At 39.4% G+C, this 27,821-nt stretch overlaps 1 protein-coding gene and 1 non-coding gene across 4 annotated transcripts; both read left to right on the forward strand.

The window, feature by feature from the left end:
• Nucleotides 1-255: 255 nt before the first annotated feature.
• On the forward strand, nucleotides 256-27,821 carry POLE2 (DNA polymerase epsilon 2, accessory subunit). 3 transcript variants are annotated; one of them, XM_034993160.1, is made up of 19 exons: nucleotides 256-334; nucleotides 3,235-3,335; nucleotides 4,697-4,772; nucleotides 7,165-7,242; nucleotides 7,377-7,470; nucleotides 11,349-11,423; nucleotides 13,284-13,367; nucleotides 13,977-14,033; nucleotides 14,911-14,959; nucleotides 15,596-15,668; nucleotides 16,418-16,590; nucleotides 17,695-17,784; nucleotides 17,957-18,011; nucleotides 18,791-18,850; nucleotides 18,937-19,014; nucleotides 20,912-21,020; nucleotides 22,068-22,244; nucleotides 23,449-23,516; nucleotides 27,646-27,821. In XM_034993160.1, the coding sequence occupies exons 1-19, from the start codon at nucleotides 267-269 to the stop codon at nucleotides 27,662-27,664; spliced, it is 1,584 nt and encodes a 527-aa protein (XP_034849051.1). In that variant the 5' UTR covers nucleotides 256-266; the 3' UTR covers nucleotides 27,665-27,821. The 3 variants fall into 3 exon arrangements, with proteins under 3 accessions (XP_034849051.1, XP_034849052.1, XP_034849053.1); XM_034993161.1 differs by having other exon boundaries at nucleotides 18,794-18,850; XM_034993162.1 differs by lacking the exon at nucleotides 256-334 and having other exon boundaries at nucleotides 3,257-3,335; nucleotides 4,684-4,772.
• LOC118002720 lies at nucleotides 24,035-24,199 on the forward strand. The gene has a single exon (XR_004677115.1). It is a non-coding gene; the product is annotated as a U1 spliceosomal RNA (small nuclear RNA).

Here is a 27,821-nt window from a genome sequence, read left to right on the forward strand (position 1 = left end):
TAGCCCTTCAGTCTTCGGGCAACAAGAGTGCGGTGTCGTTTCCTCCTTTAGCCTACAGGATCGCGGGCTACAGCCCGCCAGGCACCCGGGGCCGCGAGCTCTCGTCTGGGGACTGGGTCGGAGGCGGAGCTTGAGGGTCCCGAGCCGGGGCTGGGACCCGGAGGGCGGGTGGGGCGGGGGCGGGGCGGGGGCGGGGCCGGGGCGGGGCGGGGGCGGGGCAAACCCGGGAAGGGGCGGGGTCGCTGCCGTGGCGCCAAAAGGCGAACATGGCGCCGGAGCGGCTACGAAGCCGGGCGGTCTCTGCCTTTAAGCTGCGCGGCTTGCTGCTCCGGGGGTGAGTCTTCCCGGGGCAGTTAACGGGACGGGAAAGCCAGGGCCAGGCGACCGCGCCGGGCAGCCGTGCGCGCCGCGCGCCCGTCGGCGCTGGGCCTTAAATCACAGAGACCCTTCAAAAACTTGAAGAAGTGAAATTGATGTGGCAGGGTCTAAAGGCTGCGATTCCTTCTTAGGTTTCCCCGACGTTCGCGCGGAGTCGAGACGCTTCTCCCGGGTGGGATGTGGCTGTCCTTCGGCATGTGCCCCATTGAGCCGGAGAGGCGGCCGTTTATTGGCACTGTGACTTGGGCACTTAGCTCCCCTCCCCCAAGTCTGTGCCTTAGCAAAATGGGAATAATAGCAGAGCGACTTCACGTAGTTTGTGAATCATCAGTTGAGCGACCTGGGAAAGCCCATATGCGAGTCAGTAGTTGTCACCTTATTTTGTGAAAACTAGGAGCCCTCCCCTTTCTCAATTTTGGGTTAGGTATTATTCCTGAGTGAGAATTCCCAGAGAGTTAAAAAGTGGGTAAGTTTGAAGCACGATCCTAGATCTCCCTCCTACCCCCTTAAGCATTCCCTTTAGAACTTATCTGATAGGTTTCCTGGCCATAATCATGTTTTCTTGTACTTACAGAATGCACTTTTCTAATATTTTTCTCACTAAGTCTGTTTTGTTTTTTAGAATACAGTATTTTTTTTTTTTGGATACATATTTAAATACTTGCTGGATGGAATATACTTTTTTTGTACCAGGTTATGATTGCACTCGCTGTGTGTGGAGAGTTTTTGTTTGTTTTTGAAATAGTGAGTTTTATGAGCCTTTTAACTTTGCTTTTGGCTTAGTGGTGAACAAGGGCAAGAGTGGATGTGCTCTGGGAGAAAATAACAAATTTTGTTCGATTGATCCCTGACATTTTACAAACATGAGCAGTTGATCAATTAACTTTTCTTTCTTTTCACTTAGAATTTGACCTAATATTCAGCTGTCATTCATTAATTAATTTAGTCAGAAATATGCTGAAATCCTGTCTACACAGATCTGAGCCAGATCACTATAGCTTTTATAGGCTTTGGTCTATCCTCAGATCACTGTGCTGGGGCAAGGAGTGCAAGAGAGAATAAGACACTGTGGAGCTTGGGGGACAGATAGCGTATTAGTTACTTATTGCCCTGTAACAAATTACCCCAAAACTTAGAGGTTGAAAACAGCACACACTTAATATCTCATGTTTTCTGTGGGCCAGGAATTCAGATAGGCTTAGCTGGGTTCTCTTATTTCAGGGTCTCTCATAAAGCTGCAGTCAAGATAGGGTCATCTCAAATGTCAGTTGGACAGGATTTGCTTCCAAGCTCATTCAGTGGTTGGCAGGATTCAGTTCCACCAGGACTCTTGGACTTGGGGCCTCAGTCCTTGCTGGCTGTTGGCTGGAGGCCACCCTCAGTTCCTTGCCATGTGGTCCTCTCCAACATGGCAGCTTCCTTCATCAAAGTCAGCAAAAGAAAGAGTAAGACAGAAGTCACAGTCTTTTGTAACCTAATCAAGGAAGTGACATCTTGTTTTAAAAATTTTACTTTTAAAAATACAATACAAGAAAATGCTCCATTACTTTTACTATAGCCTATTGTTAGAAGCAAATTACTAGGTCCAGCCCATACTCAAGGCGAAGGGCTGCACATGGATGTTAGTACCAGGAGGCATGGGTTATTACGGGTTGTTTTAGGAGTCTGTCTACCATGGATATTAAGTATTTCACAGTTATTTAGTTTCACTTGTGAAAAGGATCCCAAGAAAGAAGTGCTCTGATAATGTATAACAAGGTAACTGCTCTAGAGTTAAAGAAGGACTTCATTAAAGAAGTGGTTTGAACTGTGTTCAAGGATGAACAGGACTTGAGTAGGTGAAGAAAAGAGTGGGGAGAAATGACCATATAGAGGCCCTGAGGCAGGAGAGCACTGGAGGAGCCTAAGGAGATTTGGCAGGGGCCAGATCCTGTATCCTAAGAACTTTCCCACCATTCACCCAAAATGTGTGTGATTTTTAGGGACTTCTTACTCATCAAATATCTATGGACCACCTTCAGAATGCTTGGCACTCTGCCAGAGGATGGCACGGTTCTAGTTTTTAATTAGCATCATGATAAATTGGAGAGTCATGATACCCACACATAAAACAATCACTGAGCAACCCAAGTTAAGAACAATTAGTATGATGACTCTAACAATAACATTGACATTAAGTGTGAAGTTGTATTCTACAAACAGAATGGCATGCAATTAGCTAATTGTTTAGACAGTCTTCATTCTGAGCCCAATTGGTATTTAAATCAGGGATTCGTATGGATTTTTTTTTTTTTTTAAGTTCAGCCTTAATGAGTTCTTTTGGAGCAGGGAGATTCTTGTGATTTCAATGAGTGTTGCTTCTATGACTATATTCATATGTCATAGTTTTTTCTAGTCTAATTTTCTAATTTTACAATTGAAAACAGTGATGAATTTACTGGAATTTACTTTAAGCAGATGCATTAGCAAATCAATAAATATATACTTAAGTGTCTGTTATGTTCAGGACATTGAAGCAAATGAAACCCTGACTTAAATGTAAGGTGATAACTGGTACAAAGCTATTGTGATGTGTCAGATCTGAGGTGTATAGGAATTTTAATAATTCAGAAGGGAGGGGAGGTTGCAGCAGGTAGGGCTGGTCTAGGAAGGCTTCCTAAAAAAAGATGTGATTTGGGGCTTTAAGAATGGTTATGTTGCAGGGGAGAAAAGGAAGAATTTGTTCAGAAAGGACAGGGAGAGGTGAGCACTGCTTGCAGCGAAGAGTGAATAGATTTTAATTTCAATGCCACATTGATGAGTGTTTGTCAGTTTTGGGCATAAAACTTTGAGCCTCATCTTTTCTTTCTGTCCCAGTGAAGCCATTAAGTACCTCACAGAAGCTCTTGAATCTATCAGTGAAGTAGAGCTTGAAGATGCACTGGAGAAGATCATCGATGCAGTTGAAAAGCAACCGTGTAAGTAATATTTTCTGATAGCTCTCACATTGTTAATATAGTTCTACATTCTCGATTAGATTTATAGATTTAAGTGGAAGTTGAGGATTCCATATTAAGATATTCCAGTGATATGAGACATACCCATGGTAGCACTTCTTCCCAAGGGGTAACCTCTGGTTCCGTTGCAACTTCAGGACGTTCCCCAGAGACCCTTACAGTTCTTTCCCCTCACAGAGCTCTCACTGCTAGCTGTCCTGCCCTTGACTTCTGATTCTGATCCGGTCCCTACGGTCACTCTTATCTCTCTGCATGCCTACTACTTTGCCTTACTGAGGTTCAGTACTCCTAAAAGTTTTTTGGGGAAAAAAGAATAAGTGAGCAGGGCTAATTCTTCCTTCTGGCTTCAGCCTTTCTCGAGGGATCTTTCTGTTAAATACTTAACCTTTTACCACAAGCCTGGGCCTACAAAGGAGAAATGCTTTTCTTCTAGGTACAGACGTCCAGTGTTTCTAGAACACTGAGGGACAGAAGCAGGTATGGCTTGCTCTCAGGTGTTGTATCGATGCTAGTTTCTTCAATTTTGTAGGAGGACATACGTTCCATGATACAGGAGAGATTACCATTATGTCTCATTTTCAATTCTAAAGGCGGAATTTTAAATATACCTTTGCTTTTAAAAACTGCTTTATAGTTGAAAATTTAGAAAATTATTAATTGTGAAAAAGTAGTATATATTCCTTTAAGATGGCGCATAGTATTTTGCCTGAGAACATAACAAAGTGTTCAAGGGTGCCCACTCTGGAATCAGGTGTGGGTTTGTGTTGCCATATATATTTTCTAGCTGGGCAATTTATTCAGTCTCTCAAAGTTGCACTTCCTCCCCCTTTTACATATTAGCATATGAACAACAATCTATCTATAAGGACAGCTAATCTAATGGCATAATGCTTGTGAAGTATTGAGCATAGTGTCACACATTTATTGAGGGCTTAATAAGTGGTAGCTATTATATCTTCTACTATCATGCCTATGGAAATGTAGCATTGGTGATAGAAAGTTCTACTAATGTAACCTTGGACCTAGGAGTTTACAGAAGTGTTTGTATAACTGAATTTATATTATTAGACAGTATTTAGAAAAGTAAGTCATTTGGCTATGTATTAAGATATTATAAGCGTATTTGAGTGTAGGAGATGAAGGTTTTTTGAGATATGGCTTGTATTATTGTTCTGACCTAACCCTTTTTTTTGTCCTGAAAACTATGTAATGAGAATCTCAGTGTTAGTCTTTGCAGATTATTTTTAGGAAAAAAGCTATCTGTGGAAATAAGTAAATTTTATGCCTGTTTCTAAGATTGAACTTCAAAATTCTCTTTTCAGTGTCATCAAACATGATCGAACGGTCTGTGGTGGAAGCGGCGGTCCAGGAATGCAGTCAGTCTGTAGACGAAACTATGTATGTGGATAAAATGAACTTTTCCCCCTGCAGGCGATATGAAGTGTTTATTTATTTATTTTTTTAAAAGATTTTATTTATTTATTTGACAGAGAGACACAGCGAGAGAGGGAACACAAGCAGGGGGAGTGGGAAAAGGAGAAGCAGGCTTCCCGCAGAGCAGGGAGCCCGATGTGGGGCTCGATCCCGGGATCCTGGGATCATTACCTTAGCCGAAGGCAGACGCTTAACAAATGAGCCACCCAGGTGCCCCTGAAGTGCTTATTTTAAATGATTTTCTTGGGGAAAGAATTAGTGGTCAGTATTTTTACAGTGGTTATTTCTTAGTGTTTCTTCTTAAGTGATAGCTTGCATTATAAACCTCATTAAGTGACTCATCTTTACTACTTTTTCCTGGGGATTTGAGGTTACAGTGTTGTTTATACCATTACTAACTTTTGCCACTACCCATCGGATCTGACTTTATATTCTGTATGCTGCCAACAAATTGAATTGAATATTCAGAAGTATACTTTTGCTTTTGTTCTTAGGAAAGTGCAGCGTCCAGAGAAATTCAGCGACTTACGTTGGGTCACATGGTAAATGGCAGGGAGGGTATAACCTTAGTTTTATGATTCTTTCCGCTAACTCATGTTATGAGAGCTTAGGAATTTATATGGCAATAATTTTTCTGGGTTTTATTTCTAAGTGTCCCTCTTTCCTTTCCTCTTTTGAATATACTTCTTTCCAAATTCACAGGATTTAACTGGGAGGAGAACAACTGGGAAAATGGATAGAGAGTATTAACTTTAATATTTTTTTTTTTAAAGATTTTTTATTTATTTATCTGACAGAGAGAGACACAGCGAGAGAGAGAACACAAGCAGGGGGAGTGGGAGAGGGAGAAGCAGGCTCTCCACTGAGCAGGGAGCCCGATGCGGGGCTCGATCCCAGGACCCTGGGATCATGACCTGAGCCGAAGGCAGACGCTTAACGACTGAGCCACCCAGGCGCCCTAACTTTAATAGTTTTTTCCTCTTTGGGGCAATGGGGATCATTGGCAGGAGTCATTACCGTAAGAAAACAGAGAAATTGAGGAATTTTATTTATTTATTTATTTATTTATTTATTTATTTATTTATTTATTTATTTAAAATATTTTATTTATTTGACAGAAAGAGAGAGAGAGAGTACAAGCAGGGGGAGGGGCAGGCAGAGGGGGAGGGCGAAGCAGACTCCTCTCTGAGCAGGGAGCCTGATGCGGGGCTCAATCCCAGGACCCTGGGATCATGACCTGAGCTGAAGGCAGCCACTTAGACTGAGCCACCACCCAGATGCCCCAAGAAATTGAGCAATTTTAATTTTCACCTTGCAAACTCATTACTTAAGATACTAGGGTACAATGACATACCCCTAAAGCCATCAATAGAAATTCAAAATGACTGTATCGAAGGGGAAGGATTGTAATCATAAAGTAAGCATTAAAGTTAACTCTTGTTTCTTTCTAGCTCTTTATATGCCACAGTTAGCCAATGCAGAGGTCCAGTGGGACTGAATGGTAAACAGTCTTTGCAACTTCAGCTGTCAGAAAATTATTATATTATAGCATAAGAGAGGCTTTCATTTTTATAGATGAAGAAGTGGCATGAGAAGTCAAATAACCTGTCAAGATTGATCCATAAAAAATGGTGGAACAGTACCTGGAATCTAGGTTTTCTTCAAGTCCATAGGTTCTCTGCTACTCTATACTAGGTGTTACCACCAGGGTAGCAAGAATGTTTTTGACCATATTCAATCTGGGAGATAAAAAGGTAAAATTTTAGGGAAGATTTTTTAGGTTGGAATATTTATGCAGTAGTGCTGTGAATCTTTTTAAAACTTTGTTCAAACACAGTTATGTTATTAACAGTGTCTAAAAGTAAGTTATTTTGTTGAATTTCTGTAACACTATAAGCGTCAAGGATGTGGCCAGTATTTTGGGGGTTCTTTTTCTATTTTATACCTGGTTTCTGGGACACTTTTGCGTAGTATTTTGGATTAAAAAATTGTTGGAAGTGAATTATATTCTTTAATAATATTATAGCTCATAACAGTAGTACCCATGGGGAGAGATTTCTTTCAAGATATAACTATTTTATACATACATGTTCTTTTTCAACAGATGACATTCTTAATTAGAAGTTAACTTGATGATGATGATGATGATGATTATTTTTGCTTGAGAGTGTTGGCAATGCTTTCTTGTCTCTGAGAGGAAGATTTTGCCCCCATATTCTGACCCTCTAAGAAATTATGTATATGACCTGTGGAAAGTACATTCGTATACCATAAGATTATAATAAAGTTTTTATGCTCACCTAAAATTCTTATATTTTAGTAAATCAGGTCTGTGTTTTTGTGGGCTGTTTTTCAGAGAACATATTTTCAATATCATAGGAGCATTTGATATTCCACGCTTTGTGTACAGTTCAGAAAGAAAAAAATTTCTTCCGTAAGTATACCATCTATTGATTTTAAGCTCATTTCAGATGTACATTTCTTTCAGAAGGCATATAGTCCATGATTCATTTTTGGCCTACCTTTGTGTATTGTGATAGGTATAAATAGGCATTTCTTTCTTTCTAGTCTATTAATGACCAACCACCCTGCACCAAATTTATTTGGAACAGCAAGAGATAAAGCAGAGCTGTTTCGTGAACGATATACCATTTTGCATCAGGTAAGCTGAGGGGGGAGATGAGACTGTATAAGCTTAGGTAAGACTTAGTGTTAATTAAAGGATGGAATTTTATAGTCCAATGTTTGTCATTCAATAGACTCTTATTGGGCTTTCTATGTTTGAAACCATATGGGGGATACAGAAATAAAAACAATGGTTTTTGTGATGATAAAAATAGCAGCTAATATTTATTACCTACTTTTAATATGCCGAGCACTGTGTTTAGCATGTTGTGGACATACTTACCTCATTTAATCATCACAACGTCAGTGTATGTATAAATGCTACTATCCTCATTTTTTCCATTATTTTTTAAAAATATTATTTATTTATTTGACAGAGAGCGAGCACAAGGGGGCGGGGGATGGGTGGGGGTGGGCAGAGGTAGAGGGAGAAGCGGGGCTGATCTGGATCATGACCTGAGCCAAAGGCAGACACTTAGCTGACTGAGCCACCGAGGTGCCCCACTATTATCCTTATTTTACAGATGAGGAACTGAGACCTAGATAAGTTTAGCAACTTGACCAAAGATCACATATAGTCAGTATAGACAGGATTTGAATCCAGTGTGTCTGACTCTGGAGCCCAACCTTTGCCTACTACACTATACTAGCTTCTAGCAGCTTACAGTCTGTGAAGTTAAAGACACAAATAAATATAAAGTAGAATTTTATATGTGCTGTAAAAGAGATACAAACAGAATGTATTCATTGGAAAAAGAAGGGAAGCCTTTGGGGAAATGATGGTATTTGACATGGGCCTTGCCTGCTTTGATCTCATGGTGGATCACGAAATGGTGAAAAAGGTGGTGGTAACAGTGTGAACAAAGACACAGCAAAGGGAAATAGTGGACTCTGCAGGAAATGATGAGCAGTTGGTCCATTTTGTGTTTGGAGGAAGGCTCATGAAGAAGAGTTGTATAGGATAGGTTTGGAAACGCAAGTGGAAGCCAGATTGTGGGAACGCCTTGGATGCTGCTCTCGGCAGTTGGGATCTGGTTTCTTGGTACAAGGAGCCTTGGAATATCAGAGAGAGACCCAATCACAGCTGGGTTTTGTGAGCACTTCTCTCCCAGAAGATTTTGAGATGAATTAAGAATGCGAGAGAAGACTTAGGGGAGTCTGTGGTATTAGTCCTGCCAGAAATGACAGCTGGGGTGGGGGGGGCAGGAAGTGGCAAGGGTTGTAGACAGGGGGACCCCACCGGAGCAGTGGAAGCCATCATTTATGGTGACTGAGTGGATGTGAAGGAGAAGGGAGAGAGCAAAACTCAGAGATGATTAAGGTTGTGAGTCCGAGAGAGTAGGACAGTAGAATAATACATTAACAAATAAGAAAAAGGGAATGTTGGGTGCCTGGGTGGCTCAGTCGTTAAGCGTCTGCCTTTGGCTCAGGTCATGATCCCAGGGTCCTGGGATCGAGTCCCACATTGGGCTCCCTGCTCGGCAGGAAGCCTGCTTCTCCCTCTCCCACTCCCCCTGCTTGTGTTCCTGCTCTCGCTATCTCTCTGTCAAATAAATAAATAAAATCTTAAAAAAGAAAAGAAAAGAAAAGGAAAGAAAAAGGGAATGTTGGGGAAGATGATGCAGATGATGCAGGTTCTGTTTTAAACATTTGAGTTAAGGTTGCCACTGGGATGTCAGGTGAAAAGTATACCTGGAGCTGAAGAAAGAGATCTGGGCAGAGAGAGATGTAGGGGCCATCTGCCCAGAGGAGTAGTGCAGGGATGGATGAGGCCCTTTGGGAAAGAGAGGCAGCTATGGGGAGGCGGTGGCAGAAGGGAAGAGGAGAGAATTGAGGGGGCCAGGCCAGGATGGTGTTAGATGGCAGAAGCGTAAGAAGGTTTCAAGGAGAGGATGGGCAGCGGGAGGAAGCCTGAAAAAGGATGAAGAGGGTGAGCACTGGGGATGCCTATTCTCTCCTGCTTCCATCACCTACATAATGTTGCCAGATCAGTCTTCCTGATGTAGAGCTCTGGTAGTGTCGTGATTTTGCACAAAAGTCTTTCAAGAAGGAGGCTTACTGCCTATTGAATTAAATACAGATTATATTTAGTGTTTAAGATCTTCCACTGCATCTTTTTGGCCAGATCTCTACTTCTCCTCTAAAAGTTCCTCTGTGCTGGAACCAAAAATGAAATACAGAATTATTGTTCATTTCTTCTCCTTCTTCTGTAACTTTGCTTATACTATTCACTCTCTGGCCTGCTCTTCCCTCTTTTCTCTGCTGCTGAAACCTTCCTAATTCTGGAAAGGCCTTAAATTCCTCCTCTTTTCTAAACCTCTTCTTGATCGGTTGGATGCAATCTCTTCCTGCTTTAAATCACTATGTCAGTATGTCTCCTACAGCATTTACTAGAGTTAGCCCTGCCTTGCGTTTGGGGTGTTTATCCCTGTTATCAGACACCCCTTGTTTATTTTCTCTGCCACATTTGGCACAGTGCTTTCCATAGAGAAGATGCTCAAGTAAATACCGCATTTCTTTTTTGTTTCTGTGCTCTATCTCATGACCCTGAGATCATGACCTGAGCTGAAATCAAGAGTCAGATGCTTAACCGACTGAGCCACCCAGGCACCCCTTAAAAATTACATTCTAAAGCCTATTATATTATTTTGGGTGTGTCACTTAACCCTTCTGAGCCTCATTTATTCTTATCTGTGAAATAAAAGGGTTGGATTTTAGTCCATTCACATTATTTATTGCAATTATCTCCCTGAGAGCAAATCTGATCGTATTATTATCCTACTTCAATATCTTTGTTTTCCATTGTCTACAAGATACACTTCCTGGCTTGGCATACAGTCTGTATTGTCAGGGCTCTTTTACTGGAGATTACAGAAACTCAGACTGACTAAAACAGAAAGAGGCATTTATTGGCTTTAGAGGTCCACCAGTTTCAAGCACGGCTGGATCCAGGATCTCACACGTCATGAAGCATCTATCTCTTTCCATCACCCAGCAATTTTTAAAAAATTGATTTTACTTTCAAACAAGTTCTCCCTATGAGATGACAGAGACCCCTGTAGCCTCAGCAGCACTTGGAAAGGGAGCTCTTCTCTTCTCGTAGTTCGAGCAACAGTCTCCTAGCGGCTCTTAGCTTGAGGCGCTTGATCAACCCTGAACCATTCACTGGCTAAGGGGTGGAGGACTTTGATTGACTAGGCCTTAGTGGCCTGTTTACAGAAGGGGGAAGGGACACCAGCCCTGGCTAAACTCAGTGGACCACAGTGGGGCGGGGGGAATGGTTCCCCAAACAGAGGCTCCAGCTCATCTCTTACCTTGTCTGACACTCCACTTTGTGCACCTCGCGAGCCAACTATACTAAACTTTGTATCACTGCCCAAATACTCTTTTACTCTTGTAACTCTTTCTTGAGTTACAAGAAAGGGAACAAAGAGTATAGGAGTATAAAATCCCTTCCTCTGCCTGAAATGTCTTGTCTCTTTGGTTTCTTACTAGCAAAGTCTTATTTATCATTTTGGGTCTCGTTAAATGCCCCCTTCTGCCTGGGGTCCTTTGTTGTATGGTGGCCCTTGACTTTTCTCTCTCACAGACTCCTGTCCTCTGAGGCTGACACTTGGTTTGTTGTCTTCATATCCTCAGCTGAGAGTGCACTGCTGCCAGCTACACAATAGAGCTTTTTCTTTTAAAAAAAAATTATTTTAAATACTTTTTTTATTTTCAAAATTGCATTGCTAAGTATTTGTATATTAAAATATGGGGGCTTTCAAATTTGTTGAGACTAGGGGGTAGTAACATTAGGTTAAGGACAGTGTTTTGTCAGAGTACTACTTTAATGAATTTTCAAATTTTATTTTAATGAATTTTAGTTTAAAATGTCTGATTCAGTAATTCATGTGAATCTTTCTTTTTTTATAGAGGACCCACAGACATGAATTATTTACTCCTCCAGTGATAGGTTCTCACCCTGATGAAACCGGAAGCAAATTCCAGGTTAGAACATTACCCTAGTTGTTTAGGGGGTGTAAGTATACAAGTTAAATATTTATTGCTTAATTTTAATTTATTAAAATTTAAATGTAAATGAATCAGTGGTAACTGTTTAACCAACTAACTGACCTGGGCAGGCTCACTGTTAATCAAGTCCATGCCCTGGGTCCTGGGTCCTGCAAATCTCTAATAGAAGCTACCACTTCCTTCTTTGGGACAGGCCCTGAGACTGTGGTAGCCCCCAGATGGTCTCCGGCCACCAACACAGATCCCTAGTCCTCCTGGTCTATTTGCTGGATATGACATTGGCTTTCTGATCAACTATCAACATTACCCTTCCTCCCCTCACTCGAACTCCAAAATCCTGGTCTTGTTGCAGCCCATCCCTCTAGTGACCACCACACACTTACTCAGCTAAGACGTGCTCTATCCGTTGAAGTGAAAAGTTTACTTAAGGCAGTAAGGAAACAATATTTATAGGATAAATGAGATAGCCAGACAGGCCACAGGGGTGTTGGGGCCTGAGGAAGAGGTGAGAGGGAGAATTTTTTCTGTCACATGCACTCCTCCCACTTTTATACTCCTATACTCTTTGTTCCCTTTTGTTCCAGCAACACAGTCACTGTCAGGGTTGTGGGGTCGAGCCCCCATCAGGCTCTGTGCTTAGCTCAGCACGGAGTCTGCTGGGACTCTCTCCCTCTCTCTCTGCTCCTCCCTACCCCCCCCATCAAATAAATAAATAAATAAATCTTAAAAAAAAAAAAAGAAAAGCATCAGAAAGTTTTTTTTTTCTTTAGAGAGGGAGGGAGAGGGTGTGGGGGGAGGGGCAGAGGGAGAAGGAGAGAGAATTTTAAGCAGGCTCCTCACCCAGCATGGCTCTCACAACCCTGAGATCATGATCTGAGCTGAAATCAAGGGTCAGATATTTAACCAACTGAACCACCCAGGCGCCCTAGAAAAGATTTTTAAAAATAGTGTCCTAATCATTACCACCTTTAACTTAATGAAAAAATATAATGGTCAGATTGAGAATGTAAATAATAATGACAACCTTCCAAAATACTAATATAACTTTTTAAATAGCCCACTAATTTGCAAGAGGTATTGACCAAATAAATAAAATTTATATTCTTTTCTATATTTTAAAGGTAAATGCACTTATCATTATTCAGAATACAGCAGTCCCTCTCTGTCCTTGGGGAATATGTTCCAAGACCCCCAGTGAATGCCTCAAGCCACAGATAGCACCAAAACCTGTATATACCATGTTTTTTCCTACACATACATACCTGTGATAAAGCTTAACTTATAAATTAGGGACAGTAAGAGATTCACAACAATAATTTATATTCAAATAGGACAATTATAACAATATACTGTAATAATTATGTGAATGTGGTCTCTCTCTCAAAATTTCTGATAGTATTGTAACTCACCTCCTTCTTGTGATGATGTGAGATGATAAAATGCCTACATGTTGAGATGAAGTGAGATAAATGATGTAAACATTATGACATAACTTTAGACTACTACTGACCTTCTGACAATTCATCAGAAGGAGGACCATCTGCTTCTGGGCCATGGTTGACAGAGGGTAACTGAAATCACGAAAAGTGAAACTGTGGCTAAGGGGGAACCTGCTGTAATATGGTATGAGACTTGAGTCATTCATTGCTAAGAGCCTGAGTTGGTATTTTAGCTTTTTATAGGATAAATTCTATTTTCTGAGTTTTATTTGATTTTCTGCTGTACAGTGGTGTAAATACTGAAATGTGTACTCAAAATTTACCTATTTATAAAAATATTCGTTTCTTCAAAAAACTTACTTTCAGTCTTTAAGAATTTATTTTGTCTTATTTTAAGCTTAAAACAATAGAAACCCTCTTGGGCAGTACAACCAAAATTGGAGATGTGATTGTTCTTGGAATGATAACCCAATTAAAAGAGGTGAGTTAAACTTAATAAGCATCAGACTTGTTTTCAGCCTTGGGACTGGTGAAATGTCAGTTACTATAGCACTCCTGCGGAGTGTACAGGGCCGTGTTCTTCATGGAAGGCTCCTGCCTCAGTTAGCAAGTAGCCTTTGCCCCCGCATCCTGTTTCCTGACTGGACATCAGGAAGGAGAGTCTTATACAGGCCACTGATTTGCGTGGTCTGAAAGTAGTCCCCAGTGACCTCTGGTTGAACCAAGAGGACCGAGTTTCTGAACAAGCAAGGCTGCAGACCACATCCTGCTCCCTGGGAGAGGGACACTGTTGACTCTGTCAGGTGGAGGTATCTGGTGAGGCCCGCAGGGCAGTCCGCCAGCGTCCTGCTTGCCCTCTCTGGATTTGCAGCCGTCATTCTCCGTGTACCCTTGAGGAGGCTCAGTCTCAGTCAAGTGATGAATCTGAGGCGACCAGACTAGCAAAGGGAAACGCCTAGATGAGGAATTGCTCATTTTTAAAAAAGCTACTGTACTCTACTGTTTTCTGTTGTCAATGTTGTATTTTAATTATTTTCACCTAGTATTCATTTTTACATAAATACAGACATATTTCTTTTAACGTTTTTAGGGAAAATTTTTTCTGGAAGATCCTACAGGAACAGTACAACTGGATCTTAGTAAAGCTATATCCTTTTTATATATTTATTTATGGTTTCCTTTATTGAGATTTTTTTTAAAGATTTTATTTATTTATTTATTTATTTATTTATTTATTTATTTATTTAAGGGAGAGAAACAGCATGAGCGGGGAGGGGGTCAGAGGGAGAAGAAGGCTCCCCGGGAGCCCGATGTGGGACTCAATCCCAGGACTCTGGGATCATGACCTGAGCCGAAGGCAGTGGCTTAACCAACTAAGCCACCCAGGCGCCCTCTTGATTGAGATTGATGATAGTAGTTTTTTTTATTTTTTAAAGATATTTATTTGAGAGAGAGAGATCATGAGCAGGGAGGAAGGGCAGAGGGAGAGGGAGAAGCAGACTCCTCGCTGAGCAGGAAGCCCAGTGTGGGACCTGATCCCAGAACCCTGGGATCATGACCTGAGCCGAAAGCAGACACTTAACCGACTGAGCCACCCAGGTGCCCCTTTATTTTTATTTTTTTAAATCTATGTTACATGAGTTGGAGATATTGATTCCATATCATCCTCAAGTTAGCCTATTTGGGTTCCCACTGTAACTTCCATATAGCGATGATACAGCAATCCAGACCTAATCCTAGCCAGAGACAAAAAAAAACTTTAATTCTCCCTTATTTGGAGAATCCAAACAAATCACTGAGGAAGTTTAGAACATGTTAAGAATGCCATACTGTCACTTTTACCAAACTACATCTTAGAATCAGACATGGGACATTTAAACCTAAAATTTTTAAAGCTGTCATCTATTCACAGTTTCAAGTGTGAAGCCTTTGCATTTATTATTTAGAAGGCCTTTGGGCCCAGAATGTGTATTGACTTTATCATCACCTCAAGCACAGAAATATTTTCCTCAACTGTTGTGTACCAGTTCCACAGTGGCTTATACACAGAGTCATGCTTTGTCTTAGCAGAAGGTAAGTCAGTATACTTTTTTCCTGTCCTCCTCATCATATTACAATAAAAGCATTTCTACCTTGGTTAAAATATATTAACATAATTTGAGAGAACATTGCTTATAAGAGCATACTTTTGACAACATTAAATAACTCTCAGACTGGTAAATGGGCCTGAGGTTTCTTTTTGGGGTGATAAAAATATTCTGAAATCAGTGGTGATGGTTGTACAACTTGTGAATATACTAAAAAAAACACTGAATTGTATACTTTAAAGGGTAAAGTGTAATGACATGTGAATTACATCTTAATAAAGTTGGAAAAAAACCCCCAGATTTTACATAGGGTCATAAAATGAAGCATTTCCTAAACTTTATACCTTATCTCTCTGTACTCTAACATGTATTGTGAAATTAAGAAGTGGCAAGTTTTACTTCTGAACCTATTTCTATTTCATGACGTTTTTTTTATATAGAACTGAGACTGTCTTTGGCTCTGAAGCTGTTATGTAGCTTGGGGGGACTGGCAACTTCTGTAGTTAGTTGACAGAGGGTGAGACAAAAGTTTAGCATTACTGCTTTGTGTTCCAGTTTCTTTCTTTCAAATGAGAAGGAGAATTGGACAAATGAAGGTGATTTGTTACTTATCTTTTTTCAGGTTGGTTTGAAGATCAGGTGTTTCATGTCAATGCCTTCGGATTTCCACCCACGGAACCCTCTAGTACTACGAGGTATAAGATGCTGGACTGCAGCTCTATGGGAATTTTGTAATATTGGCAGTAGTGAATGTAAGATAGGATATCGTATCTCAGTTATTATAAGGGCTCAGGCTTTGTGTCAGATGCAAAAAGTAATAGACAGTGAGAGTCAGAAGACTGGGCTGTGTATGTAACTGAAAACTAGCACATTGATTCCTGACAACTTTCAGTCTCATCTCCATACCTTGGCTTTTTATGGGAAAGATTTCTAGTCTTCCTGTCTCACTTATCTGTAAGGTTGATTAGAAGTTCAACTGAAATAAGAGATAGGAAAACACTTAGCAGAATATAACTTTCATGTTAACATAAAGACTTAATTTGTTTTCTACAAGTAGGCTCCCTGCCTGCTTATGATTTATTTTAATATTTGCTCTAGTCAGTTTTAAAAGACTCAGATACAACCTATTAAGTATTTATTTACTGTTTTTGTATTTCTTATTTTAGGACATTTAAATGTTTATCAAGTGCTACAAATAGTATATTTTCATGGTACTATGTACACAGAGGGGAAAATAACCTCATTAGAGAGAAAGAAGCTAAATTTGTAAGATTATTAGAGAAACATCTCCAAAAAGGGGCACCTGGCTAGCTCGGTCAGTGGAGCATGCAACTCTCGATCTCTAGAGATTACTTAAACATAAAATCTTAAAAAAGAACGAAAGAAAAAAACCCTCTCCAACAGAATATAGGGTAGAAGCTAATATTGTGTCCTCATTACCTAGGGCATACTATGGAAATATTAATTTTTTTGGAGGGCCTTCTAATACGTCTGTGAAGACTTCTGCAAAACTTAAACAACTAGAAGAAGAGAATAAAGATGCCATGTTTGTGTTTATATCTGATGTTTGGTTAGACCAAGGAGAAGTGTTGGGCAAACTTCACACCATGTTTTCTGGTGGGTGCCATTCTTTTCTACTCTTTTGAACTCAGTACAAGGGGTCATATCTTAAAACTAAATTGTTAAAAAATGTATCTTTCTGAGTAGTCTATTTTCTGTCTATCTTTCAGTAGTAAATGTTGATTCAGCAGTGAGGTATTTTATTTTTTATTTTTTTAGATTTTTTTTATTTATTTATTTGAGAGAGAGAATGAGAGAGAGCACATGAGAGGGGTTAGGGTCAGAGGAAGAAGCAGACTCCCTGCCGAACAGGGAGCCCGATGTGGGACTCGATCCAGGGACTCCAGGATCATGACCTGAGCCGAAGGCAGTCGCTTAACGAACTGAGCCACCCAGGCACCCCGTGAGGTATTTTAAATGAAACCATCTTAAACACTTAAATTTTTACATTTGAAAAATTACTCTGTGTGTTTGTGTGTGTATTCATGAGAAATAAGAATTAGTCCTAAGTATAGTATGAGAATGGATAAGAGCTTGGGCTTTGGAGTCTGACAGGAGTGGGTTTAAATTGCAGCCTTAGACCTTGGGCAGGTTACTTAATCTCTCTCTTAGCTTATAGGGATGTTGTGAAAATCAAGCCATTGCAGGTCCTGGCATATAGTAAGTGCTCAATAAATGGGCAGCATTGCTACTATTATTTAAAAATAATAGTTATTAAAATAAGTTATTATTAAACTAGTAAGTTTTTATTATTAAAAATTCATGGTTAGGGGCACCTGGGTGGCTCATTTGGTTCAGCGTCTGCTTTCGGCTCAGGTCATGATTGTGGAGTCCCAGGATTGAGCCCTGCGTGGGTCTCCCTGCTCAGTGGGGAGTCTGCTTCTCCGTCTCCTGCTGTGCCCCCCACCCCAGCTCTTGTTCTCTCTCTCTCTCACTCACTTTCTCTCTAAAATAAATAAATAAAATCTTTAAAAAAAAATTCATGGTTCGTTTCAGTTGGTGGAGCATGAAACTCTTGATCTCAGGGTCATGAGTTCAAGCCCCATGTTGGACCTAGAGCTTACTTAAAAAAACAAAACAAAAAACCCCTTTAACTATGAGGGGTTTTAATCTGATTTCTAGACTCAAAAACTGATATTCATTTTATTCTCTTATTTTTAGGTTATTCACCAGCACCTCCAACCTGCTTTATTCTGTGTGGTAATTTTTCATCTGCACCATATGGAAAAAATCAAGTTCAAGCTTTGAAAGGTATTAAAGATCTACTGAATAAGTATTTCTACATTTATATAAACTAAACTGATAAGAAGTGATCTATAATGTTTTAATTTCATTTAAAAGCTGTAGGATTGTATCTAATCAAATATTTGATATTTGTGTGTATTATATTCAAATTAAATTTAATATCCCTTTAAAATTTTAGATTCCTTAAAAACTTTGGCAGACATAATATGTGAATATCCAAATATCCACCAGAGGTAATGATTTCTGCTATATTTTTTAAAGTTTTTTTTTTTTTAAAGATTTTATTTATTTGACAGAGACACAGTGAGAGAGGGAACACAAGCAGGGGGAGTGGGAGAGGGAGAAGCAGGCTTCCCGCCGAGTAGGGAGCCCGATGTGGGGCTCCATCCCAGGACGCTGGGATCATGACCTGAGCCCAAGGCAGACGCTTAACGACTGAGCCACCCAGGCGCCCCTTAAAAGTTTTTTTTTTTTAAAAACAAAAAATGAATTCTGTTTGATATCCATGATTATTAAGAAAAAAATGAAAGAAAAATTTGAGAAAATTAGTATGCTAAGAGATAAAATTATCCTCATATTACGATAATGTATGTTACACTGTACTAGAGATTTATAGTGAAAAATATTAAAAGGAAGAGTGATACTTTCAACTATATTTTGAATTTCTTAGTGACATTAAATATCTAGAGCCGCACTCTTTAGTATGATAGTCACTGGCCACATGTGTCTCTTTAAATTCAAATTATTCAAAGTTAAGTATAATTTACAATTCACTCACACTAGCCATAGTTCAAGCACTCGGTACTTGGACGGTGTATATACAGGCATCTCCATCACTACAGAAAGGTCTGCTGAACAGTGTTAGTCTGGAGACTTTTTTATTAAAATGCATGAAATTTAAAAAATATTAAAAATTCATTACTGAATTAAAGGCAATAACTTGTTTTTAGACTATTGGATAGTGTTGCAATAATTGGTTTTTTTTAATGAATTATGTTAAATTTTGCTCTAGTAGTCGTTTTGTGTTTGTACCTGGTCCAGAGGATCCGGGATTTGGTTCCATCTTACCAAGGTAAGTTTTGTTTAGATTTTTCTAACAATAAAAAAAATTTGTACCATTCAAAGATATATTCTTTACCACATAAATTGTTTTTATAGGCCACCACTTGCTGAAAGCATCACTAATGAATTCAGACAAAGAGTGCCATTTTCAGTTTTTACTACTAATCCTTGCAGGTAAATATTACCATTTTGTGTTACACTTTTTTTCCTTTCATTTTAAAATTAACTTGATTCTTAAACCATGTCTCCGAACTTTGAGTACTGTGAGATAGAGAAAATTTCTCTTTATTTTAGGTTTCTCCAAACTTTTTTTAAAAAATATTTTATTTATTTATTTGACAGAGAGACAGTGAGGTAGAGAACACAAGCAGGGGGAGTGGGAGAGGGAGAAGCAGGTTCCCCGCCGAGCAGGGAGCCCGATGTGGGGCTCAATCCCAGGACCCTGGGATCATGAGCCAAAGGCAGATGCTTAACTGACTGAGCCACCCAGGCATCCCGGTTTCTCAAAATTTAAAAATATTTTAACATGATTTAATTGACTAATAATGAATTTAGAAGCTGAAAAACAGATGGAGATTTAAAAACTGATATACTCATTACACATCCTTTAAGAAAAGTTACAATGGATAAGTGAAAAGATTATGCATTTACTGCATGTGCCGCTCACTGTAATCATAGGCTGTTACCCCCAGTCCTTGGTTCTCCTCTCTTTTCTGCCTGCATTCACTCCTTTGGTGACCCTATCCACTCCCAAGGCTTTCAGTACCATCTACCTATCGCCCTGTCAGCTCCCGACCTGTTCTGTACCCTTCTTTATCAGAGTTTGTGGTACCTTTATCCTTCCAGTCACTCAGGCCAAAGACTTTTGAGTTTCTCTCACATGTAGTTTTTCAGGAAGTCCTTCAAAAATTTGAAGGAAGTCTTCAAAATATATGCAGAATCTGGCTGCCTCTCACCACCTCTGCCTCTATGACCCTCTACCATCTTCTCTTGCCTGGATTCCTGTGGTAGCCTCCTAGTTGGTCTCAAGCTTCTCCCCTTGCCCTCCTTCTACAGTCTGTTCTTAATGATGTGTCAGAGTGATCCTTTGACACACAGGCATATCACATCCTCCTTACTGATCCTGAAAGATGGGACCCCCTTGCGCCATTCAGTAACAGCCCGCATCCTGGCAGTGGTAGTCAGGGCCCTGCATGATCTAGCCTCCTGTGCCCTCTCCGAGTTCCTCCCTCCCTCATTTATTCCAGTCGCTACAGCCTCCTTTCTGTTCCTCAAACATGCCCGACATGCTCCATCTCGGGGCTCTGCTGTACCCGCTCCGTCTGCATGGTGTACTTCCTTCACCTATCTGCTTGACTAAGTCTCTCGCCTCCTTCAAGTCTGTGCTCAAATCAGACTCCATTATCAGCCCTGCCTGTTTTGATCATCCCACTTAATAGTCCAGCCTTCTGGCCCTTTTCTCCTCACAGATGATCAATCCCTAATAGCCTGTTTTTCTTTTTCTTTTTCTGTTTTCTTTTTCCCATACAGTTACATACATACATCTCCCAATATCCTTATATAATTATCATGTTTATTGTTTATTTTCTCAGACTGTCCTGCCTCCATTAGAATATAAACTGCACGAGGACTGTGATCTTTTTGTTTTGTTCATTCATCCCTAGAATTGTGCCAGACACATATGAAGAGCTCAATAAATTACTGTTGAATGAGTGGATTAATAGATAGATTCTAGCTGAATTTTTGCTGTGGTAAACAATGGGAAGGGGGAATGGCTTTTATCATAAAACATTTTTTTTTTTTAAGATTTTATTTATTTATTTGAGACAGAGAGAATGAGAGAGAGAGAGCACATGAGAGGGGGGAGGGTCAGAGGGAGAAGCAGGCTCCCCGCCGAGCAGGGAGCCCGATGTGGGACTCGATCCAGGGACTCCAGGATCATGACCTGAGCCGAAGGCAGTCGCTTAACCAACTGAGCCACCCAGGCGCCCTATCATAAAACATTTTGCCTTTTAAACTATCTCCTATTTTTTCCTGAGGAAGTCAAATTCAACAACTATTTTCATTTCAGAATTCAATATTGTACACAAGAAATTATTGTCTTTCGTGAAGACTTAGTGAATAAAATGTGCAGAAACTGTGTCCGTTTTCCTAGTAGCAATTTGGATATTCCTAATCATGTAAGTTAAGAGTCTTCTTTATTAAACTGTCTTAAGTATTGCATTATATAAAATTTTTTTAAGCCACTTAATAATTTGCCCTTTTATGTTTATTTATAGTTCAAAATAACTTGAACATACTTTTGTTAGTAAGTTAATTTTTGTTACTAAGTCAGTGTTTCTCAACTTTCTCACTGAAGTATCCCCTAATGGGCAGAGGAAAACCTTAGAACAAACAGGAAATTTTTTTGAAGCTTCCTATTTTGCTTTTAAAACTCATAAATCTTACGTTGTACTTCAAAATATATGTATATTTGTCTTAAAAAAAATGCTTATGTTCCTCACATCCATTATATGGTATGTCCCCATCCCGGAGGATGTGTAGTGTTTTATCTTGTAACTTCAAGTTTCCCTGACATAAACTTGTCAATCCCCGGTTACATGTAACCCCTGTACCACTTTGGGAAATGTGGAAGTAGATCATACAGAGCATGTTTAGTATTTATTTTATAACATTAAAGTTTATGTAGGCTGCATATCTATTCTTGGCATTACTTAAGCTGTGGAATTATTTTTAGATGAACATAATTAGTAACTGAGTTTATTATACAGCTATAATTGTTCCAATATGACTATTTGGGGGAGTAGCTTTTATGATACATGGTATTAAATGAAAACTTACAGATTTTTCCTAAAATACAGGATAGTTAATTTCATTTCATTTTTTAAAAAAGATTTTATTTATTTGAGAGACAGAGAGAGTGGTGGGGCGAGGGAGAGGGAGAAGCAGACTCCACACTGAGCAGGGAGTCTCACCTGGGGCTTGATCCCAGGACCCTGAGATCATGACCTGAGCTGAAGGCAGACACTTAATGGACTGAGCCACCTGGGCACCCCTAGTATCATTTTGTATCAGTATTTCCTAAAGCTCTGTGATTCAAAGTCCTCCCAAGTGTTTCTCAAATTTTGTAAGTCATTTTGGTAATTGATATTTAATTTAAAATGATTTGTTAGCAGTTTTAACTTTTACAAATGAACTGACATTTGTTTTATATAATTCTTTTATAGTTTGTGAAGACTATCTTATCCCAAGGACACCTGACTCCTCTACCCCTTTATGTCTGCCCAGTGTACTGGGCGTATGACTATGCTTTAAGAGTGTACCCTGTGCCTGATCTCCTTGTCATCGCAGACAAATATGATCCTTTCACTCTGACCAATACAGAATGCCTCTGCATAAACCCTGTAAGAATATAGTTAATGTTATATAGTCCTAGTTTGTCAGGATTAGAGTGTTTTTTCTTTAAATTTAAAAAATATATATTTAGTAAAATTGTTGTATAAAAATGTACTATAAGTGAAACATTGAATTAATTTGGTATACACAGAAAGTTCTTCAATGTTCAGGAAAGCATGTGACTATAAAGTAATGTGACTTAAAAAAAAAAAAATACACCAAAGCTTATAAATCCAAATGAGTATTTTCCCCTTCAAAGTAACTGCCTTGGGATTCCTTTCTGGGAATTGCTTTCAGAGCCTATATCTCAGTCTCTTTAAATATATTAATGTCCTTTGTGGATGATTTTGATTTTTAGAAATTTGTGCAAGTCCCAGAAATGCGTAAGCCTGATGAATATGGAAATTCTTACTGGGATACAATTTCTACAGAAGTATGATTGCCTTTTCAAATTTTGGCAATGATTACTGCATAAATATTGTTGATGTGAAACAGTATCTTCACTAGTGACTTTTAATCTGTTTCCTTGATTCTTGTGAATTTTAGACTGTAATACTTTTTTTTGCTTCATCTAGGTCATTTCTAGAAACATCATGACTGTTGGTTACTGCTTTCCTCAAACACTCATTTATTTTGTCCAACTTCCTCCAAGACAGGGTTTCTCAACCATGGAACTATTGACATTTTGAACTAAATAATTTTTTGTTGTGGAGCACTGGCCTGTCCATTGTAGGGCGCTTTGCAGCATCCTTGGCCCCTCATCCCTAGATGCCAATGGCAGCCCCCAGTTGTAACAATCAAAAATGTCTTAGGATATTTGCCAGATGTCCCCTGGGGGACATTTTCAGTGGTTGGGAACTGCTCTAAAGATGAGCACAGTCAATGGATTTGGTTTCATGGTTTGAAATTTACGGCCTGATTTTCATAGAATCTTTATTCACTTTCCACTGTTCTTTCACAATAAGGCTATTTATTTAAATTTAACTCTTTGGGTGTTCTCATAGTTACTGCTTTATTTGATAGCACCTTATATCTGAATTTTTCCACTTTCTCTTCCTGTAGGCCAGTAAACCACCACCTCCTACACCATCATTATATACTTTTTTACTTTATTTATAACTTTAAAGTCATGACCAAGGAATTTAATCTTAAAAATAGGAATTCTTTTACAAAGTTGAGTATTCACTTACTGGCACTTTTTTTTCTCCAAAGGGCTCTTTTCCAAGAAGTGGATTTTCATTCAAAGTTTTTTATCCGTCCAACAAGATAGTAGAAGATAGGTAAGTGTACCTCCAGAAACAGCAAGTAGGCGCTGTCTTTTGGCGTCGTATTGCTGAAAATCAGATGTCCTATAGGTGTGTTGAGGTTTTAAAAAATGTCTAGTGGTCCTTTGGAAATGTTTCAGGCTGAACTTCTGGTCATACTGTGGGACACAGAATTGTATATACTTGATAAAAGAGATTAAGAACTGTCTTCTGAGGGCTATGTCAGACCAGCCAGGGAGGTGGGCTAGTTCTTTTACAGGCTGACTCTTCATGATGTTTATTATTCTGAGAGGTCAGCCCCACCCTCCACGTGGTTGATTCTCAAAATCTAGGTAATCTGCCTTAAATTGACATTAAGGAAGTGTGTGTGGGGAACCCGGGGTGTTAGTGTGGTGATGGTGAGGGGTTGGGGTTGGGGGGTTGTCTTGGGAATAAAGAATAATCCACCCGGGGGGCGGGTAGTGGTTTTCATAGGGTGATCTATAGACTACCCTCATCAGAACCCTCTGTGATCCTTTTTAAAAATGTTGTTCTCACTTAACCCTGGCAGGGGAGATACCATGATCATGAAAGTGGTTTTCCCAGGGCGAGTCTTATCCGTTGCACTCCCTATGTGCTGACCCCTGCGATTTCCCCAAAGTGGGAAATCTAGATGCATAATTTATGGTAGTGGGGGACTGTGTTCGTGCTCTCTCCTGGGGAAGGGGTGTTAAGTTCCAGGATCCCACTCCAGACTTACCAAATGACTCTCTAGTTGTAGGGCCCAGGAATAAGCATTATTGACACTATTTCTCTTGGACTCAGGCATCCTAACATGCTATTTCTCAGTTAATCATATTTTGAAAAAGCTCCCCACCTTAGATAAGAACAAGTGACCAAATAACTGCCTTGCAGGTTCTTGTCAGAGAATGTAATCTTGAACACACAGCCCAGTTGTCTTTATTTTTTGGTAATTAACATATTTATTTAAATAAAAATGAACACAAGTACATGATAAAAATTTCAAACAGTGCTTAAAGTATAAAATTGTAAAGGAAAAAATACATCTGCTTCCTAACCTTGAAACCATGATTAAGTTTCTTGTATATTTTAAAGATTTATTTATCTGAGAGATGCGCATGCACCTGAGTATGGTGGGGAAGGGCAGGAGAGAGAGAGAATCCTCAAGCACACTCCTGGCTGAGTGCAGAGCTTGACTCAGGGCTCAATCCCAGGACCCTGAGATCATGACCTGAGCAGGTATCAAGAGCCAGACACTTAACCAACTGAGTCACCCAGGTGCCCCTCTTATATATTTCTTGAAAAAACAATTATGCATTGTTCTTGCTGCTCAGTACTCATGGAAGATGTAAGTCCATTCACTTTATGAGATATTGTAAGTTTTCCTCTTTTACTCATTTGACATATATTTGATTCTTACTGTATTCCACACACTGCTTGGTTTTTGGAATGAATATAACCAGACAGATACGGTCATTAAGGTCACAGATACACTATTCTATAAGCCCCAAAAGTGTTTGACTTTACCTAGCCCATGTTGAATCCTGAAAAACCAAAATTGATTTGGAATGCCCTTAGGTAAGAGCAAGCACTTGCCTCCAGAGTCTTGGCTGCCTGTTGTCACCTGGATGCCCCTGAGGGCGTTTGATTTTGTGACCCCAGGATTTTACTGAGGGCTGTCTGGGGAGCATATTTTGTCCACCTTTAGAGTGACTTTTACTGAACTGCAATTTGATGTGAAACTTACTCTGCTATTAAAACCAATACTGGGAACTTTCAGCAGGGCTCAGGACAAGAGGATTCTGTGTCTATCCCAAGCAACTGTTTATGTTTATCTTAGGGGAGACTGTGAATCTTCTAATAAACTCCCTTTGCTTTAGCTGTTAGGAAGCACAACCAAATGTGTAGCCTACTCCTCTACCTGCGGAGTAATTACTAGCGTAAATGTTGGGTGCAGCCCTGACTTCATCTTTTTTTTTTTTTCTGAACTGTATTTTCCCATTACTTGAATTTCCTCATTTACTTTTATCTTTTTATTATATCTGTCTCTGCAAACCATTTCATATTCTTTTTTAAAAAATGAGCTGGGATATAAATAAGTAAACCACAATAGGAAATTAATTGATTTATTAATTAGGATAGTGCAAGACACTTCAGTTACATTTCTGGTTAATGTTCCCTGGCTGCCATGCAGAATTGTTTTGTTCTAAGCACTTTTTACAGAACTCTGTGATAGTTTCTACGCATTGTATTAGAAGTCACATATGTACCTGTCTTTTTTTTTTTTTTTTTAAAGATTTTATTTATTTATTTGAGAGAGAGAGAATGAGAGACAGAGAGCATGAGAGGGAGGAGGGTCAGAGGGAGAAGCAGACTCCCCGCCGAGCAGGGAGCCCGATGCGGGACTCGATCCAGGGACTCCAGGATCATGACCTGAGCCGAAGGCAGTCGCTTAACCAACTGAGCCACCCAGGCGCCCTGTACCTGTCTTCCTTAAAAGCTTCTAATATAGCCCTTGACTTGAGTTGATGCTCACCATTCATGGAGTTGAAATAGCTGGTTCCTTTATCTTCTTTTTTTTTTTTTTTTTAAGATTTTATGTATTTATTTGACAGAGGCACAGCGAGAGAGAGAACACAAGCAGGGGGAGTGGGAGAGGGAGAAGCAGGCTTCCCACCAAGCAGGGAGCCTGATGTGGGACTCGATCCCAAGACCCTGAGATCATGACCTGAGCCAAAGGCAGATGCTTAACGACTGAGCCACCCAGGTGCCCCTCCTTTATCTTCTTTATAGACTCAGATACTGAAAAGCCTTGACATGATTTCCAAACTATAGTTTTTTAGTGCTTGATCAAACAAGTTGATGTACGTCTATTTTTGAGACAATAGAAAAAAATTTCAAGATATAGTGGAATCATTTGGTCTTCCTGCTACTTAGTTTCTCCAAAGAAGAAATCTTTTGGTACATTATTTGTGAAATCATATTATAGCGTTAATCACAGAAATGTAGTTAAAGTAGGTAAGGTTAACCCTATTTCAGCAAGGACTCTCATACGTTGTTTATTTAAAACATAGTATTGGTGATGTAGTGGAGAAATACCCATTTTCACATATAGTTGGTCGGAATAAAAAGTGGTAAAAACCCTTATGGAGGGCAATTTGACAGGATTTTTTAAGACCTAGACTGTATATACCAGCATGTACATTTCTAGGAATTTATCTTACAGGTATACTTGGGCTTATGCATAAAAGTAGATACAGGTGTTTTTATTGTAGTTTTTATAATAGCAAAACAAACAGTTTAAATGGTTACCCATATGGAGGCGCCTGGGTGGCGCAGTGGGCTGAGCATCTGACTCTTGGTTTTGGCTCAGGTTGTGATCTCAGGGTCATGAGATCGAGCCCTGTGTCAGGCTCAGCGTAGAGTCAGCTTGGGACTCTCTCTCCTTCCCCTGCTGCCCCTCGGCCAGACTCTCTCTAAAATAAATAAATCTTTTTAAAAAAATAAATAAATGGGGCACCTGGGTGGCTCAGTTGGTTGGGCGACTGCCTTCGGCTCAGGTCATGATCCTGGAGTCCCAGGATCAAGTCCCACATCGGGCTCCCTGCTCAGCGGGGGGTCTGCTTCTCCCTCTGCCCTCTTCCCTCTCGTGCTCTCTGTCTTTCATTCTCTCTCAAATAAATAAATAAAATCTTTAAAAAAATAATAATAAAATAAAAATAAATAAATAAATAAATAAATAAATGGGTCCCCACTTAAATGTGTCTACTTCTTCAGAACTTTTCGAATGTATTTAAATTTCAAAGCCTTAAAGGAAGGGATTAATTTTAAAAGTTATAGGTAAATGTATTACTGATTGAAAAAAGGTGTAGAAGTGTTCATTGTATTCTACTACTTATGTATATGTTTTTAAAGCATATACCCCCCCCAATAGATGCTTATATATGATTAGACTGTCTTTATAAGGATAAATAATTGCTTCCAGGAACAGAAATAGAGTGTGAGACTGACTTATTTTTCACTCTGTCCCCTTTTGAATTTGGAACAATGTGCATGTAATGACCTATTTTTAAAATTAAGTACTTAGAAATGTACAATAACTTAGGTTTCCAACATGTTTAATTTTATGAATTTCTATTTTCAGCAAACTTCAAGGTTTTTGAGATTCTTAAAGAACATCTGAAGAAAAAATTCATCAGTTTCTGCTTAATTTTATATTTATGTGATTTTGATAAGTTCCAGTAAAATTATGATAAACTCTAGAATGTTCTTAAATTTGTATTTTATGAAATTTTGGTATTAAGTTATAATAAACATGGT

Source organism: Mirounga leonina, unplaced genomic scaffold (assembly GCF_011800145.1).
Source record: "Mirounga leonina isolate KUSES-001 unplaced genomic scaffold, KU_Mleo_1.0 Mir_82, whole genome shotgun sequence".
Classification (NCBI taxonomy): domain Eukaryota; kingdom Metazoa; phylum Chordata; class Mammalia; order Carnivora; family Phocidae; genus Mirounga; species Mirounga leonina.

Bases quoted from the DNA above. Each gene is read 5' to 3' on its own strand.
- POLE2 (XM_034993160.1), top strand. From the start codon at position 267: ATGGCGCCGGAGCGGCTACGAAGCCGGGCGGTCTCTGCCTTTAAGCTG. The intron at 14,034-14,910 runs ATATCCTTTTTA...ACTGTTGTGTAC, and splicing joins AACTGGATCTTAGTAAAGCT to CAGTTCCACAGTGGCTTATA. The intron at 17,785-17,956 runs GTATTAAAGATC...TTAAAATTTTAG, and splicing joins TCAAGTTCAAGCTTTGAAAG to ATTCCTTAAAAACTTTGGCA.